Raw genomic sequence first — 18,302 nt, 5'->3', positions numbered from 1 at the left:
GGGGCAGGGTCAGCAGGGTTGGCACAGACCTTTGGTGGGGCAGGGTCAGCAGGGTTGGCACAGACCTTTGGTGGGGCAGGGTCAGCAGGGTTGGCACAGACCTTTGGTGGGGCAGGGTCAGCAGGGTTGGCACAGACCTTTGGTGGGGCAGGGTCAGCAGGGTTGGCACAGACCTTTGGTGGGGCAGGGTCAGCAGGGTTGGCACAGACCTTTGGTGGGGCAGGTGCTGAAAGTGAAAAAATGCCTCCCCTCCCCTTCATTTAATTCATGAAAAATAATGTTCTACTGCTCCTGTAGACAATTCTCCATATAATTATTTTTTATAAATAACATTCCTTAATTCTCTGCAAAAACACATTCATCACACATTGTAGGCTAAGCAAGCTAGAAGCGCAGATGAAAGAGAGTTTGTTATAAGGATATTTGCTACAGGTGGAAATCATTTAAAACAATGTTTTATTATACATTTTGCAGGATGAAATCTCTTGAGATGCACCATCTCGTTTTCAAGAGTGTCCCCCAAAAAATGAAAAAATATGACAGGTCTGAGATACAGTATCTTGCTCATTCAGGTGAAATAGAATTGGGTTAGTTTATGACAAAGTTCATCCTCTCTCTCAGCTGTTTAAAAAGTCCATCTACACCTCTTCCTTAAGCCTGTACAAAGAAACAGCCAAACATATCTTGTTATCTAGGCCAACACAGTTTAATCAGACATACAATACCTGGAACAAAACCTCCCAGGAGGCAGTAGTCTCTCTCACTGCTCTTATACTGAACATCAGACACATGCACAGATAGGGCTCTAAGGGTGCTGGAGCACTGGCTGTTCTGCCTTCCTATGAAAATAGTGCCACTTTTTTGGTACTAATTACTTTTTATTTAAATGTCTCTTTTCTCTGTTGTAACTTTAAAATGCAACAAATTGCCCAAAAAACATTTAGCGCCATCAGGACGTGGCCGGTGACACCGTTTCTTGAAAGGCCCATAACTTGGAAACTTGACTGCTGACATACAATACATTTTAGAACTGTATCAAGAGGACTAATGAAAACAATTCCAAAAGATAATGTTTTAAACCTATAGGGGAACTCCACTCAAAAACTATCCAAAATCTTAACTTTGAACATTGGACATTTGGATAAATGTCTATTCTGCAGTGAGAGAGCTTATTGAGATGAGAGTATTAATGCTCACGAATGAATTCTCTGTTATGCAATTGTTAATTGGATCTGAAGTTGTAGTTTTTTTTGTAGTTGGGAGAAACAAAGAAATATGCTAATTGCATCAAAAAAAATATTACATTTGGAAATATACTTAAGTAGCAACAGCTTGAAAATATTGATTATGGTATGTTATTGTAACAAAACAATAGAGTTACAAAATGTCTGTATTGTAAATTCAAATCAACTTAAAAGACACGCTCCAGTACTTTGGAAACGAGTATTTTTTTAAACCTCCTGCTTTGGGCTGGATGTGTCAATGTGTAGTTCATACATGCATAATCTATGAGCAGAATTACTGTTTTGCCACAAAATCCCTAGATTGAAAGAGACTTTTCTGGAAAGTGTGCCGCGCCATTGTCTTGCATGTCAACATTTCCCCCCACGTGGGCCAACCCCCTACGCAGTGGTGGACATCTCCAGTCCTCTGGGGCCTGATTGGTGTCACACTTCTTCTCCATCCCCAGTAAACACAGCTGATAAATCAAATGACATTCTAAACTTAAGATCATGATTAGGTGATTATTGGAGTCAGGTGTGTTAGCTGGAGAAAAACTGCCACCAATCAGGCCCTCGAGGACTGGAATTGCCCATCCCTGCACCTAGAGGATCACCTCTGACCTGTATCAGCAAGATACTGTATACTGAATCTGTCACCTGTCAGCCTTAAATTAGAGCGTGACATCACATTATCAAAAGAACACAGTAATCTGATAAATGTTAAAACATTTTTTTTTTTTAAATGACATTAACATTATAACACATTCTGATTCACATTTTGCCACGACAATTCCCCATAGACAATATTATAATTTCCTATTTCTAATGTTTTGTTTCATAGATAACCCTCTCCCGTACAACAAGGTTGCCAGGGACAGCAAGCAATTGAAGATAGCTCTCCATACAGTGAATGCATGCTACCTGACAAAGTTCAGTCGACTAAGAGATAAGGTTTATTATCTTGAGTTATAAAAAAAAAAATACAGCTGTACAACTTCTCAAATGGTCATTATTCTTTTCAGATAATAAAATAAACATACACATTGAGAAACAGACACCTCACAAGTCCTCAACTGGCAGGTTCATTAAATAGTACCCGTAAAACACCAGTCTCAACGTCAACAGTGAAGAGGTGACTCCGGGATGCTGGCCTTCTAGGCAGAGTTGCAAAGAAAAAGCCATATCTCTGACTCAACCTTCATCAAAGTGTCCTGAGCATACAAAAGTTTTAATAACATCAAGCACTTACCCTTACGTTGCATACAAAATATATTTTATTAAATGGGCATACAAAGAACATTACATGAAATGTACAGTATACCAAACAAACAAAAAATAGAGAAACCATAAAACAGCCATTTATAAATAATAAAAGAATGTGTTAATGGATGCAACTGAGGTAAGATTTCTTTAAATGTTTTACATTATTTACTTCTTTTTCTTTTTTAGATAGAGTAGGTATTACATCACTTGAATCGAATGATCTCCTGAATAGCAATGCGCATGATTTCATTAAAATCAAACTGGATGTATTTTCTCCAGTATCTCTTGTCCCTGCCGAAGGTCTGAGCTGGGTAACATGGGCTTCCTGGAAACAAAAGATAGAGGGTGTTCCAGTTGACTTACTAACACTATAGAGGGTGTTCCAGTTGACTTACTAACACTATAGAGGGTGTTCCAGTTGACTTACTAACGCTATAGAGTGTGTTCCAGTTGACTTACTAACGCTATAGAGTGTGTTCCAGTTGACTTACTAACGCTATAGAGGGTGTTCCAGTTGACTTACTAACGCTATAGAGGGTGTTCCAGTTGACTTACTAACGCTATAGAGGGTGTTCCAGTTGACTTACTAACGCTATAGAGGGTGTTCCAGTTGACTTACTAACGCTATAGAGGGTGTTCCAGTTGACTTACTAACGCTATAGAGGGTGTTCCAGTTGACTTACTAACGCTATAGAGGGTGTTCCAGTTGACTTACTAACACTATAGAGGGTGTTCCAGTTGACTTACTAACACTATAGAGGGTGTTCCAGTTGACTTACTAACACTATAGAGGGTGTTCCAGTTGACTTACTAACGCTATAGAGGGTGTTCCAGTTGACTTACTAACGCTATAGAGGGTGTTCCAGTTGACTTACTAACACTATAGAGGGTGTTCCAGTTGACTTACTAACACTATAGAGGGTGTTCCAGTTGACTTACTAACACTATAGAGGGTGTTCCAGTTGACTTACTAACACTATAGAGGGTGTTCCAGTTGACTTACTAACACTATAGAGGGTGTTCCAGTTGACTTACTAACACTATAGAGGGTGTTCCAGTTGACTTACTAACACTATAGAGGGTGTTCCAGTTGACTTACTAACACTATAGAGGGTGTTCCAGTTGACTTACTAAAGCGGCTTTCCAAAATCAAGTCTTATTTCAACTTGGCAGTGTAAATATAGCAGCCATTGTTTATAGGTTTCAGTGACCAGCCAGAGGAAAATACTATCCCTCCTCCGGGGATAGGTACTCAGTGTAAAGCCAATTAGTACACACCTGGGCCCACTAATTGACTTGGTGTCTCCCTCTATATAGGTGTGCCAGGAGATGAGCTCGAGGTGGATTGGGAGAAGACACGGGGACCTGTGAGGACGTCAGACTTTCCTACTGAAAGTGTCTTCATCTGATGCACCTTGGCTCTATGGGTATTGATAGAGGGAAGCATTCCCCCTCTAAATATGACTTGGAGACGATAGTCTAAAGACAAGGGGAGCCGTCTGTTGTTTTTTGGCCACGGCCTTTTGGTCTGCTGCTTAGTTTATGTACTTTTTTCTTTATGCCGTTTCAGCGTTGGACGCTACCTTGTACTGGAACTATTTTGTTAGGCGAAAGAAATCCCATTTAGAGACAATCCAAAAGGAACCAGAACCACTGCCTCCAGTCTTTTCATTTCATGCCTCTCTCACCTGTGTTAAGGTGTTTCAGACTAGCTGATCCGTCACACCAAATAAACTTTTATCTACCCCCCCTCTGTATCACACCCTCACACTGAAAACATGTCTACAATCAATAGGTTAGACAGAGAAATTAAATATCACACTGTATACTCTTAGGCCTACACTATTGTACCGTAGCTATGACTCAGCCACAAAGTTGGTTCCAGTCAAGTCTTTGGCCACGTTTGAGTGGGTCAAGCAAAAACACTAAATGATTGAACCTCCTGCAATGGCTTCAGGGTGCAGTGGACTGCATGACCTTAGATCATGTAGGCTCAAGTCGGACAATTTAATCCCCATAATGTAACACTGATTGAAAATCAATGATCATCACTGACTGCATAAAAGTGACTGGCACAACTGGGCCCATACAGTTCAGACACATGGCACTAAGCAAGCCACCCCCCTAGTGACAAGAAGCCAGCATACTATATTATTAGACACTGAAGTAGTTCTGGGCGTTTGCAAAATAAAACATTTTAAAAATGGGAAAACTTACCAATTCCAAAGAATATTCTAGCGACGGCTCTGCCAGAGAACTTCTCATCACTGCGGTTGCCCAGGAAACTCTGAATATCTGCTCTGATCTGACCCTCGAAGTCCTTCATCTGAAGACCAACAAAACCCATCAGAATCACCTTTATTGGCATAGTACATTTACCAGGCAGAAGTCTGACCTGGTGAAATGATACAGTAAAAACAGAACAATTACACGTAGGACAGACAATATAAAGTAGAAATATTGTAAACTCACTACGTTACTCTAAATGGGAAAGTCCTGTTCTTACCAGATTCAGCTCTATTAGGTCATTCATTATAAAAGGTACTTTATTACAGTTAGAATTCGCTAAAGGATTTAGTTTCACTTACATTTGGTAAAAACCATCAGGGAATTTTAGGAGAGAGACGAACCTTGCATTTCAACAACACCTCCTCCTCATCATCCTTCTCCTCCTGGAACTTCCTGCTCAGGTCCAGTTCTCTCCTCTTGTCAAAGTAATCCCCCAGAAGCCCTTTCAGCTTCAGGCTTCGGCTCTCGTCCAGCTTGTCCGTGCAGAAACTGCAGCTCTTGTATGCGACGCTGCAGAGAGAGAGAGACATACAGTGTGGCAGAACTCAATGCAGGCAGAGACCTTTCCAAGTAAAGAGTAATACACATGTATGTCACCTGAAAGACATACAGTAGCATATACTAATCTATAAATGTCTTATAAATATCAATGTCTTAAACATACTTCAAGCACCATTGGGTTAACAGCTCCAATAATAGCCCTACAAAGCCATGAAACTCTGGTAACCAGGATTTTCCTCTACGGTCACATTTGTTGCTATAATACTGTTGGAGAGTAACCTAGTGTTGGTATGAGTTCTGAATACTGGTGTAGTGTAGGTTGGTGCTGACCTGCGGAAGGCCTTGAAGCAGGCTTTGAGCTGGTACAGTTTGGTCCTCTCCTGGGCCACCACCCTGCCATGCAGGAACTCACACACCCGGTCCATCTCATCTGGGGTCAAGTCACCGTAGGAACGGAAGTAGAAGGACAGGTTGGAGAACTCCACCAAGACTCCTGGAGAAGACAGGAGATGTATGATATGGAGATCGGGAATGTATAATTATCTCTCTTTTATCCAAATCTAAACACACACACACTTTAAATTCTGTACGAAATAATATTATATTTGTAATCATACCCATCTCTGACAATGCTCCACTGTAGTTTGCATTTTTTTAAACTATAAAAGCACACCTCTGTTAGTGGCCCACTGTAGTTGTCGGAGGCCTCTCTTCACCAGACCCAGCTGCCAGCCCATAGTGTCTGCCACCTCCACCACGTCAAAGTCCACCGAATCACAGGTCTCCACTCGCTCCCCTGCCAGCCGTTTCCGGGCTAACACTACGGCAACAGGTGGGCAGCTGCCAATCAGACGACACATATCCATCATCACAACACCGACTCCACCCCTCAACATACAGTACCAGTCAAAAGTTTGGACACACCTACTCATTCAAGGGTTTTTCTTTATTTTAACTATTTTCTACATTATAGAATAAAGACATCAAAACTATGAAATAACACATGGAATCATGTAGTAACCAAAAAAAGTGTTAGATTTTAGATTCTTCACAGTAGCCACCCGTTGCCTTGATAACAGCTTTGTACACTCTTGGCATTCTCTCAACCATCTTCATGAGGTAGTCACCTGGAATGCATTTCAATTAACAGGTGTGCCTTGTTAAAAGTTAAAAAGGAAAGACATTCCACAAATTAACACATTTGAGCTAATCAGTTGTGTTGTGACAAGGTAGGGGGATATACAGAAGATAGCCCTATTTGGTAAAAGACCAAGTCCATATTATGGCAAGAACAGCTCAAATAAGCAAAGAGAAACAACAGTCCATCATTACTTTAAGACATGAAGGTCAGTCAATCCAGAACATTAAGAACTTTGAAAGTTTATTCAAGTGCAGTCGCAAAAACCATCAAGCGCTATGATGAAACTGGCTCTTACGAGGACCGCCAAAGGAAAGGAAGACCCAGAGTTCTCTGCTGCAGAGGAGAAGTTCATTAGAGTTACCAGCTTCATAAATTGCAGCCCAAATAAATGCTTCACAGAGTTCAAGTAACAGACACATCAACAGTTCAGAGGAGACTGCATGAATCAGGCCTTCATGGTCGAATTGCTGTAAAGAAACCACTACTAAAGGACACCAATAAGAAGAGACTTAGTTGGGCCAAGAAACACAAGCAATGGACATTAGAGCAGTGGGAATCTGTCCTTTGGTCTGAAGAGTCAAACATTTTGTTGGTTCCAACCGCCGTCTTTGTCAGATGCTGAGTAAGAGAATGGATGATCTCTGCATGTGTGGTTCCCACCGTGAAGCATGGAGGAGGTGGTGTGATGGTGTGTGGGTGCTTTGCTGGTGACATTGTCAGTGATTTATTTAGAATTCAAAGCACACTTAACCAGCATGGCTACCACAACATGCAGCGATACGCCATCCCATCTGGTTTGATGGGAAGCAGAGTGATGGAGTGCTGCATCAGATGACCTGGCCTCCACAATCACCCGACCTCAACCCAATTGAGATGGTTTGGGATGAGTTGGACAGCAGAGTGAAGGAAAAGCAGGCAACAAATGCTCAGCATATGTGGGAACTCCTTAAAAATGGTTGGAAAAACATTCCAGGTGAAGCTGGTTGAGGGAATGCCAAGAGTGTGCAAAGCTGTCATCTAGGCAAAGGGCGGCTACGTTGAAGAATGTAAAATGTAAAATATATTTTGATTTGTTTAACACTTTTTTGGTTACTACATGATTTCATACATATTATTTCATAGTTTTGATGTCTTTAATATTATTCTACAATGTAGAAAATAGTCAAAATAAAGAAAAATCCTTGAATGAATAGGTTTGTCCAAACTTTTGACTGGTACTGTAAACATTACTTACTTACACCAAAACAGTTTAAGCACATTGTAAACATTAGTCATCTATTGCCTGTACATGAAAACACCAAACCGATCACATGTCCCACTGCCTTTACTGGACCAAAATAACATCAGGAGTATGAAATACACACCTACATATAAAAACACAACCTAGCAAACAGCTAAACAGTCTACTGTAACAGTCTACTGTAACAGTCTACTGTAACAGTCTACTGTAACAGACTGGCCAGGTGTTGAGATTGACTTTGCAGAACTTGTCGAATAAGAAAACTTTTAAACATGTTTTTCTATGACCCTGGTTTTGTGATGTTGTCCTACATTTTGGTGAGTTTGCGGAGTTGATGCGGGCCGTTGTAACAGACCATCTTACAGGTGGAGAGGGTGGGGTGGAGCAGCTCTACCCACTGTTGAGGGTGCAGCTCCAGGTAGCACAGCAGAGTCTCCAAACCTGACACACAGTGATATAACTTCAATCACTTTAAGTCGATTGTAAAATACAGTCTGATATCTGAAGAAAAGGCAGGAGACTCAATCTGAATTAAAAGTGTGATCTCATTCTAATTATATATTTACGGTTTTCTGATCCTTGAGTCAACTACCAAGTGACAGAAAATACTTGTGTCCAGTATAGTGAGGTACCTACCTTCCTCAGTGATGTCCAGGCCTTCCACAGTGTCCTGCATAGATATGGCCCTCTCATGGGTGTGACACACCCTAGTCGTGGGCCAATCCTCACCTCCCCCGGTCTGCTCCTCCTCTTCGCCCTCCCCTCTCTGGGGAAATGGAACACTTGACTCTGGTGGGTGTTCCTGCTCCCTGTCCAGTGGTTGAAAAGTTGATACATCCTCAGTAGGAACTTTGGCCTGTTCCAACTGCTGGACAGGGGTGTTCTGACCAGTCTCCGTTGTGTGTTCCGGTGTTTCAACTGGGTTCTCATCACAGGTGTCCATCAGTTCCATCATCTCGGAGTCGTCAACCTCCTCCTGAGTCTAAGACATGATTAGAATTGAAAAAAAATACTGTTTGGTTTGTGCCTGCTACATCTTGATAAAACAACTGTTAATCCTAAACCTTGAGGTACACGTAATGGCCATAGGCTGTTAATGTCCGATGATTGTAGACCGAGAGAAGGGAAGAAAAAGTTGAATATGTAAGTATACCAACATTACCCTGGCTAAGTCCTGCTGTTTCTGGTGGATCTGTCTGCACTTGCAGGGAGGAAACACCTTCTGCACTATCTTCTTCACAGTATAGTGGTCCACTGTATCCGCATAGATGTGCCTCCGCAACTCATGCAGGTCCCCTCCCTACAACACCAGGCAAGAACGTAGGATTAATCAACATAATGAGCATACACATCATATGTCTTGGCACTCTATTGAATAATACATAGATTTATTTGTGAATAACCTAATAATTCGAACAAAAGTATTGTTGCACAGCCACTGTACACTACTCACCAAGTATCAATTCATCACTTAACTATTACTTACTAGACGTTGTCATCAAAACACATTTGAATTTGGATGAAAAGTAAATAAACACTATGAAATAAATAACGACTGAAAAGGTGAGAGGAGACAGAACCTCAGGATCCAGGAAGAGATGACAGTGGGCTGGTACCCCGTCTCTCCCTGCCCTCCCGATCTCCTGCACGTAGCTCTCAAAGCTCTTGGGCATGTTGTAGTGCACGATGCCGCGCACGTCCGACTTGTCCAGGCCCATGCCGAAGGCTACCACCCACACTGCCACCCTGCTCTTCCCACTGCCACACTGCTCTTCCCACTGCCACCCTGCTCTTCCCACTGCCACACTGCTCTTCCCACTGCCACCCTGCTCTTCCCACTGCCACCCTGCCCTTCCCACTGCAACACTACTCTTCTCATTGCCACCCTGCTCTTCCCACTGCCACCCTGCCCTTCCCACTGCAACACTGCTCTTCCCACTGCCACACTGCTCTTCCCACTGCCACCCTGCTCTTCCCACTGCCACCCTGCTCTTCCCACTGCCACCCTGCCCTTCCCACTGCAACACTACTCTTCTCATTGCCACCCTGCTCTTCCCCTCTACTCTGTACTGTCTGTGGAGGACTATACCTTACAAACTGTACACCACAGGGGGGCACCTTCATTGGAGAGGAGGGGCTCAGGGTAATGGTTGGAGTGGAATTAGTGGAATGCTATCAAATACACCAAACACATACATGATGCCATTATATTGGCTTCGTTCCAGATATTATTATGAGCCTTCCTCCCCTCAGCAGCCTCCACTGCTGCCCACTACCATAATCCATATCACTACACAATGAGGCTATTTGAATCACTGCAGAATAATGACAGTAAACTACCAGCCTCAACACTGAACCAAGGAGTGTATTCACTAGGAACCAAACAGAACTTCAGAATAATGACAGTAAACTACCAGCCTCAACACTGAACCAAGGAGTGTATTCACTAGGAACCAAACAGAACTTCAGAATAATGACAGTAAACTACCAGCCTCAACACTGAACCAAGGAGTGTATTCACTAGGAACCAAACAGAACTTCAGAATAATGACAGTAAACTACCAGCCTCAACACTGAACCAAGGAGTGTATTCACTAGGAACCAAACAGAACTTCAGAATAATGACAGTAAACTACCCAGCCTCAACACTGAACCAAGGAGTGTATTCACTAGGAACCAAACAGAACTTCAGAATAATGACAGTAAACTACCCAGCCTCAACACTGAACCAAGGAGTGTATTCACTAGGAACCAAACAGAACTTCAGAATAATGACAGTAAACTACCCAGCCTCAACACTGAACCAAGGAGTGTATTCACTAGGAACCAAACAGAACTTCAGAATAATGACAGTAAACTACCCAGCCTCAACACTGAACCAAGGAGTGTATTCACTAGGAACCAAACAGAACTTCAGAATAATGACAGTAAACTACCAGCCTCAACACTGAACCAAGGAGTACATTCACTAGGAACCAAACAGAACTTCAGAATAATGACAGTAAACTACCAGCCTCAACACTGAACCAAGGAGTGTATTCACTAGGAACCAAACAGAACTTCAGAATAATGACAGTAAACTACCAGCCTCAACACTGAACCAAGGAGTGTATTCACTAGGAACCAAACAGAACTTCAGAATAATGACAGTAAACTACCAGCCTCAACACTGAACCAAGGAGTGCATTCACTAGGAACCAAACAGAACTTCAGAATAATGACAGTAAACTACCAGCCTCAACACTGAACCAAGGAGTGTATTCACTAGGAACCAAACAGAACTTCAGAATAATGACAGTAAACTACCAGCCCACCAAATCAACTTCACAGACAATCATTTAGTACCAAACCTACAAGGTCCTTGACTCTGGACAAAGACGATGGAGAATACTGTAGTGTGGCTGCCACTGTTAGTGATCAGAGCGAGGACGACACAGCCTTAAAGACTAAGGCTTCAGCACTGTCCAGGCCCCTGTCCAGGCCCCCTGTCCAGGCCCCCTGTCCAGCAGGCATTCATCTTCATGTGTTAGCATCATCAGCCTCAGACCACACACACACACACACACACACACACACACACACACACACACACACACACACACACACACACACAGAGGGAGTACAGGAGAGGGCTGAGAACGCACCCTTGTGGGGACCTAGTGTTGAGGATCAGCGGGGTGGAGATGTTGTTACCTACCCTCACCACCTGGGGGCGGCCCGTCAGGAAGTCCAGGACCCAGTTGCACAGGGCGGGGTCGAGACCCAGGGTCTCGAGTTTGGAGGGTACTATGGTATTAAATGCTGAGCTGTAGTCGATGAACAGCATTCTTACATAGGTATTCCTCTTGTCCAGATAGATGGGTTAGGGCAGTGTGCAGTGTGATGGCGATTGCGTCGTCTGTGGACCTATTGGGTCGGTAAGCAAATTGGAGTGGGTCTAGGGTGTCAGGTAGGGTGGAGGTGATATGGTCCTTGACTAGTCTCTCAAAGCACTTCATGATGACGGAAGTGACTGCTACAGGGCGGTAGTCATTTAGCTCAGTTATCTTAGCTTTCTTGGGAACAGGAACAATGGTGGCCCTCTTGAAGCATGTGGGGACAGCAGACTGGGATAAGGCTTGATTGAATATGTCTGTAAACACACCAGCCAGCTGGTCTGCGCATCCTCTGAGGACGTGGCCGGGGATGCCGTTTGGGCCTGCAGCCTTGCGAGGGTTGACACGTTTAAATGTTTTACTCACGTTGGCTGCAGTGAAGGAGAGGCCGCAGGTTTTAGTGGTGGGCCGTGTTATTGGCACTGTATTGTCCTCAAAGCGAGCAAAAAACTTGTTTAGTCTGTCTGGGAGCAAGGCATCGTGATCCGCGACGGGGCTGATTTTTCTTTTGTAGTCCGTGATTGACTGTAGACCCTGCCACATACCTCTCATGTCTGAGCTGTTGAATTGCGACTCCACTTTGTCTCTGTACTGACGCTTAGCTTGTTTGATTGCCTTGCAGAGGGAATAGCTACACTGTTTATATTCGGTCATGTTTCTGGTCACTTTGCCCTGATTAAAAGCAGTGGTTCGCGGGTTCAGTTTTGAGCGAATGCTGCCATCAATCCATGGTTTCTGGTTGGGGAATGTTTTAATAGACGCTGTTGGTACGACATCACCGATGCACTTGTTAATGAACTCGCACACCGAGTCAGCGTATTCGTCAATGTTGTTGTTCGCAGCAATGCGGAACATATCCCAGTCCACGTGATCGAAGCAATATTGAAGCGTGGAATCCGATTGGTCGGACCAGCGTTGAACAGACCTGAGGGCGGGAGCTTCCTGTTTTAGTTTCTGTCTATAGGCTGGGAGCAACAAAATGGAGTCGTGGTCAGCTTTTCCAAAGGGAGGGCGGGGAAGGGCCTTATATGCGTCGCGGAAGTTAGAATAACAGTGGTCTAGGGTTTTGCCCGCCCTGGTAGCACAACCGATATGCTGATAGAATTTGGGGAGCCTTGTTTTCAGATTAGCCTTCTTAAAATCCCCGGCTACAATAAATGCAGCCTCAGGATATGTGGTTTCCAGTTTACATAGAGTCCATTGAAGTTCTTTCAGGGCTGTCGATGTGTCTGCTTGGGGGGGATATACACGGCTGTGATTATAATGGAAGAGAATTCTCTTGGTAGATAATGTGGTCAGCATTTGATAGTGAGGAATTCAGGTGAACAAAATGACTTGAGTTCCTGTATGTTGTTATGATCACACCACGTCTCGTTAATCATAAGGCATACACCCCCGCCCTTCTCCTTACCAGAGAGATGCTTGTTTCTGTCGGCGCGATGCATGAAGAAACCAGGTGGCTGTACCGACTCAGTCTCGAGTGAGCCATGTTTCCGTGAAACATAGAAAGTTACAGTCTCGGATGTCTCTCTGGAATGCTACCCTTGCTCGGATTTCGTCTACCTTGTTGTCAAGAGACTGGACATTGGCGAGTAGTATGCTCGGGAGCGGTGCGCGATGTGCCCGTCTACGGAGCCTGACCAGAAGACCTTTCCGTCTGCCCCTTCTGCGGCGCCGTTGTTTTGGGTCGCCGGCTGGGATCCGATCCATTGTCCTGGGTGGTAGGCCAAACAGAGGATCCGCTTCTGGAAAGTCGTATTTCTGGTCGTAATGTTGGTGAGTTGACGTTGCTCTTATATCCAATAGTTCCTCCCGACTGTATGTAATAAAACCTAAGATTACCTGGGGTAACAATGTAAGAAATAACACATAAAAAAGCAAAATACTGCATAGTTTCCTAGGAACGCGAAGCGAGGTGGCCATCTTTGTCGGCAACGGAAGTGTAGTGCCAGCAAAGCCACTACACAACAATAAACAATACATTAATTTCACTATAATGGTGACAAAGAGTGCTCACAAACTGCTAGGGCCTACATAAAGCTGTCTCGACAGCAGTGTCCCAAAAGCAGTCCCAACACCTTACCACTTCTACACCTGGCTATCAGCAGAGCCTTGACTGGCAGTGAAGCAGTTCATTCAGCCTCATTTACTGCCTTTTAAAAAACATTGCTGATATGGCTGACTTGCTTAAACAAATGTAGTTTCTACTAACAATTGAGATGTACAAACTATGGCATAAGGGTACGACAAGCGGATAAGAGGCAATCTGTAATTTCGATTAAGACATCAATGGGCGAGCTAGGACGGACGTAGTCAATATAACTATTTGTTAAGCACTTTGAAATATACAGCGACATAATTCAGAACATGGGCCGTTCTTACAGCGTTCTCCCTGTACACCGAGTCAGAAATGTAGGATAAATAAAGAGGGCATATAAGCAGACAATGAAAGCTCTTACAATATTCAATTATTACATTTCTCTAAAACAGGTTATAGGCTACATATGCACCACCAAGTCAGAAAAGTAGGCAAAATTAAGAGGGTGAGGCACATGGGCAGTTTACTACACAACATACACTTAGTATTACTTTCTTAGCTAGAGTATACATATCTCCCTGGCATATTACATCATTTATGCAGAAGGATAAAATACCTTTTTTGGACTCGTTGTGCTGTGCTCACTTGAACAAGAAGGTGGCACGGCGGTCCTTCGTGAGCAAATGTTGTCATCAAAGTCTGGCATTCTCTGGACTTACGGTGCTTCCAAAACAACTGGGAACTTGGAGAAAAAAATCTGGTCGAATCATGATGACGTCAGTGATCTTCAGGTCGTAGCTCTAGAAAAGGCCGACTTCCCGATTTACAATTCCGAGTTGGATGACCATCCAAAATGTTTTTTTCCCAGTCGGAGCTCATTTTTTCCCCGAGTTCCCAGTTGTCTTGAACTCACTGAAGTCAGATTTCCCAGTTCCGAGTAACAGTTGTTTTGAGGGCCTGCAGAAATTATGCTGGATTGACAGTATGGCCAATGTTGAATGTCTATCATTTTAAGCTTTGAAAAGAGATCCTTAAACCCAGACTTGGGACCGGACACCCACTCCACTGAATAGCAGGCTAGTGATTGTTTTGCAATGCTTGCAGTTAGCCACTGATTCCTTCAAAACCACTCATTGTTGAATTTGTGATTTCCAACTTGTTGTGTAATGTTCATGTCCAATGGCCGATGAGCACCGATACATTTTATCTATTGTTTGTCTTCATTATTTATCTTAATTTGACAAGGATTAAAAAGGATTTGCCAGTTGATTGTCGACTTCCTTCATGATGATGTATGCTAGCTAAGATTTTGAAAGTATGATGTTGACATGATCAGTCCAATCAAAGCTACAGTACATATAACGTGATTTGACTTTCTCACATTTCATCTGTGGCCAATGACCTTGAGTCTTCTTGGATGGGCACTTCTAATTTAACTCTATGGCAGCACCCAAGGGGCTTGAATTTTCAAGGTCTACCCTTAGATTTGGCGGTGACATAGTGTCCCCATGAGTGACAGAACACTGAGCCAATCACGGCGTAACTAGAAAACATTACCAATCCCTATGCTCCGTATTTTCTGCTGGCTGTCCCACCACCACAGAAAGCACTGAGCTAGGCTGAAACACCTGCATTTTGGAGCTGCCTTACTCAAGAAAGCAAAATTAGACTTATGTGCCACCAATCCCACATGAGGCTTTATTAACTCAATTATTTGTATATATTTTTTACCTTGTTTGCAAACTGATATGTGACACGTATTAATGCCAAAATAACATGCAAAACAGGCTCTTTTTTGTCTGCCCCACCTGCCCTGAATGACGGGTCGCCACTGGGGTCTATGAATAAATGAATTGGTGCTTTCTAGAGAAGACTGGCAGGCGTACCTCATGAAGCTGGTAGAGAATGCAAAGCTGTCATCAAGGCAAAGGGTGGCTACTTTGAAGAATCTAAAATATATTTTGATTTGTTTAACACTTTTTGGTTACTACATGATTCCATGTGTTATTTCATAGTTTTGATGTCTTCACTATTATTCTACAATGTAGAAAATATCAAGAAAAACCTTATCAATTGCATCAAAATTGTTTTGTAGAGTATTGTCACATCATTGTCATATTGTGATGCTTGTTTCAGAAGGTTGTACATGGAGAATATTTGACAGGGAGGAGTTTATGAATAGCCTGACAATGAAATACTCTGCAGGATTTCTTTGCCCATGTCATCTACAGTTGCAAAAGTCAAATGATAATAGGTGGACCATGATAAATGTTCTAACAACTGTCAAATTGCTGTAACTGCAGTGGACTGAAATGTGAGATGTGAATGCTATATAAAAATAAAATTAATCTCTTTAAAATAGTAGGGATTTGTGAAGAATATCAATTTACCTCACTATTTACAACACCATGTACTTATAATCAGATGAGGGTTGTCACGTGTTGACAACCCTCATCTGTAATTTCTGTGGAAAGAAAACATCCTGCAGTGATACTGTAAGTCTGTCTCTCTGGCCATGTGTCTGGGGTGAATTTCAAGGCAAAAGGAAAGACATTACATTATTAGGCTCAGAGCTCCCTCCAGTGGTCAATATGAACAAATCCCTATTTATAAGGAACATCATTTTTCCTCGCTTATGTTGGAGACAAAATCCTCAATTCACTATAAAGTTCAAATTGAATGTATATCATCAACTCCCTATGAGTAGCTCAGCATAACTTCACCCCTTTCAGATATTTGATAATCGTATTTTTCTTTGGAAAGTTGTTTGTAAATTATTATTAATTTATTTTAATCTGGACCTTTTTCAAACAAAAAGAAACAAATAGAAAACAGGACAGGAACTAAGAGAAAACAGGACAGGAACTAAGAGAAAACAGGAACTAAGAGAAAACAGGACTGGAACTAAGAGAAAACAGGACAGGAACTAAGAGAAAACAGGAACTAAGAGAAAACAGGACTGGAACTAAGAGAAAACAGGACAGAAGCTAAGAGAAATCTAAGAGAAAACAGGACAGGAACTAAGAGAAATCTAAGAGAAAACAGGACTGGAACTAAGAGAAATCTAAGAGAAAACAGGACAGGAACTAAGAGAAATCTAAGAGAAAACAGGACAGGAACTAAGAGAAATCTAAGAGAAAACAGGACAGGAACTAAGAGAAATCTAAGAGAAAACAGGACAGGAACTAAGAGAAATCTAAGAGAAAACAGGACTGGAACTAAGAGAAAACAGGACAGAAGCTAAGAGAAATCTAAGAGAAAACAGGACAGGAACTAAGAGAAATCTAAGAGAAAACAGGACTGGAACTAAGAGAAAACAGGACAGAAGCTAAGAGAAATCTAAGAGAAAACAGGACAGGAACTAAGAGAAAACAGGACAGAAGCTAAGAGAAATCTAAGAGAAAACAGGACAGGAACTAAGAGAAAACAGGACAGGAACTAAGAGAAATCTAAGAGAAAACAGGACAGGAACTAAGAGAAAACAGGACAGGAACTAAGAGAAATCTAAGAGAAAACAGGACAGGAACTAAGAGAAATCTAAGAGAAAACAGGACAGGAACTAAGAGAAAACAGGACAGAAGCTAAGAGAAATCTAAGAGAAAACAGGACAGGAACTAAGAGAAATCTAAGAGAAAACAGGACAGGAACTAAGAGAAAACAGGACAGGAACTAAGAGAAAACAGGACAGGAACTAAGAGACAACAGGACCGAAGCTGAGACAGTCAAACCATAAGGGATGATTATAGTAGTTTATGATGAAGAAGCCTAAACAGCTGGGATCTCTTTCTCTAGGCCACTGACATAATATGGTGATGCTTCTAAACAAACACATGCATCTTATAGGTCCCGTGTGGCTCAGTTGGTAGAGCATGGTGTTTGCAACACCAGGGTTGTGGGTTCGATTCTCACGGGGGACCAGTACGGAGAAGAAGAAAAAAATGTATGCATTCACTACTGTAAGTCGCTCTGGATAAGAGTGTCTGCTAAATGACTAAAATGTATGTTATTAGTATTTTTTATTAACTTAACCATTTTATTTAAAAACAATAAAGATGAGTGATATAAACCTCTAATCTTATCTGTAGCTCTGGTGTGCATAGAGATGATTGTAAATATTTATCATATGGCTGCTAAGTCATCCGTCTTATCCACTTAACTCCCTTGGACTTACGGTCATACCTGTGTGGAGTGTTCTGTATGCGGGAACACGCCCCTAATGCCCTTGCTCTTTACTGTTGGTCATACTGTATGGACCAGAAACTCTATGTGTGCCTCACAAATGGCACCCTATTCCCTATATAGTGCACTACTTTTGACCAGGACTCTGGTTAAAAGTGGTCCACCAAGTAGGCAATAGGGTGCCATTTGGGAGGCATGTCAATGCCTTGACATATAGCTCCTCCACTTCCTTACTCTGACTGTTACTATGGCCATTTTATCAAATGGAATCCACAATGCCTGTCATCTCTGCTGATATACTTTGCTGTACCAACCCTTCTTTATAACTCCTCGTGGTAATCAGACAAACTACAGTAAAGCACCATGCTGACTGGTGATCTACCGTAAAAGATTTTTAAAAATGAGGGTCCACCTCTGATTGATCAGAAGTTGTGATCCATGGATTTGAGCGGTCTGTCTTCACAGTGTGGACTCTGAACAGTGAAACTGCCGACGTAACTAATCATGTCAGATAACAAAGTATCATAGGAGGTTATTTCCTGTATCCATTTAC

The 18,302-nt window shown here is 42.5% G+C and overlaps 1 protein-coding gene and 1 long non-coding RNA gene across 2 annotated transcripts in view; one reads left to right on the top strand and one right to left on the bottom strand.

Annotated features, from left to right (window-relative positions):
* The first annotated feature begins 129 nt into the window (after positions 1-129).
* The window catches only part of LOC123730906 (uncharacterized), a 32,550-nt gene continuing 14,377 nt past the window's right edge, over positions 130-18,302 (top strand). Inside the window, exon 1 of the long non-coding RNA XR_006762337.1 lies at positions 130-223. This is a non-coding gene — a long non-coding RNA (uncharacterized lncRNA). The remainder of the gene's footprint in view (positions 224-18,302) is intronic.
* Positions 2,480-10,570, bottom strand: LOC123730905 (ATP-dependent DNA helicase Q4-like). The gene is made up of 8 exons (XM_045709307.1): positions 9,238-10,570; positions 8,820-8,957; positions 8,294-8,639; positions 7,969-8,098; positions 5,950-6,116; positions 5,607-5,769; positions 5,117-5,285; positions 2,480-4,812 (listed from the first exon to the last, which is right to left on the bottom strand). Exons 1-8 carry the CDS (start codon positions 9,694-9,696, stop codon positions 4,684-4,686), a joined length of 1,701 nt encoding a protein of 566 aa, XP_045565263.1. The 5' UTR covers positions 9,697-10,570; the 3' UTR covers positions 2,480-4,683.

The sequence above is a fragment of the Salmo salar genome, chromosome ssa27 (assembly GCF_905237065.1).
Source record: "Salmo salar chromosome ssa27, Ssal_v3.1, whole genome shotgun sequence".
Taxonomy (NCBI): domain Eukaryota; kingdom Metazoa; phylum Chordata; class Actinopteri; order Salmoniformes; family Salmonidae; genus Salmo; species Salmo salar.
This window is presented reverse-complemented; position numbering and strand designations above follow the sequence as displayed.

Coding starts and splice junctions, on each gene's coding strand:
- LOC123730905 (XM_045709307.1), bottom strand. CDS start 9,696: ATGAGAAGAGTAGTGTTGCAGTGGGAAGGGCAGGGTGGCAGTGGGAAG. Junction 8,958..9,237: donor ATCTCTTCCTGGATCCTGAG/GTTCTGTCTCCT, acceptor CTGGTGTTGTAG/GGAGGGGACCTGCATGAGTT. Junction 6,117..7,968: donor CTCCGCAAACTCACCAAAAT/GTAGGACAACAT, acceptor TCTGATTGGCAG/CTGCCCACCTGTTGCCGTAG.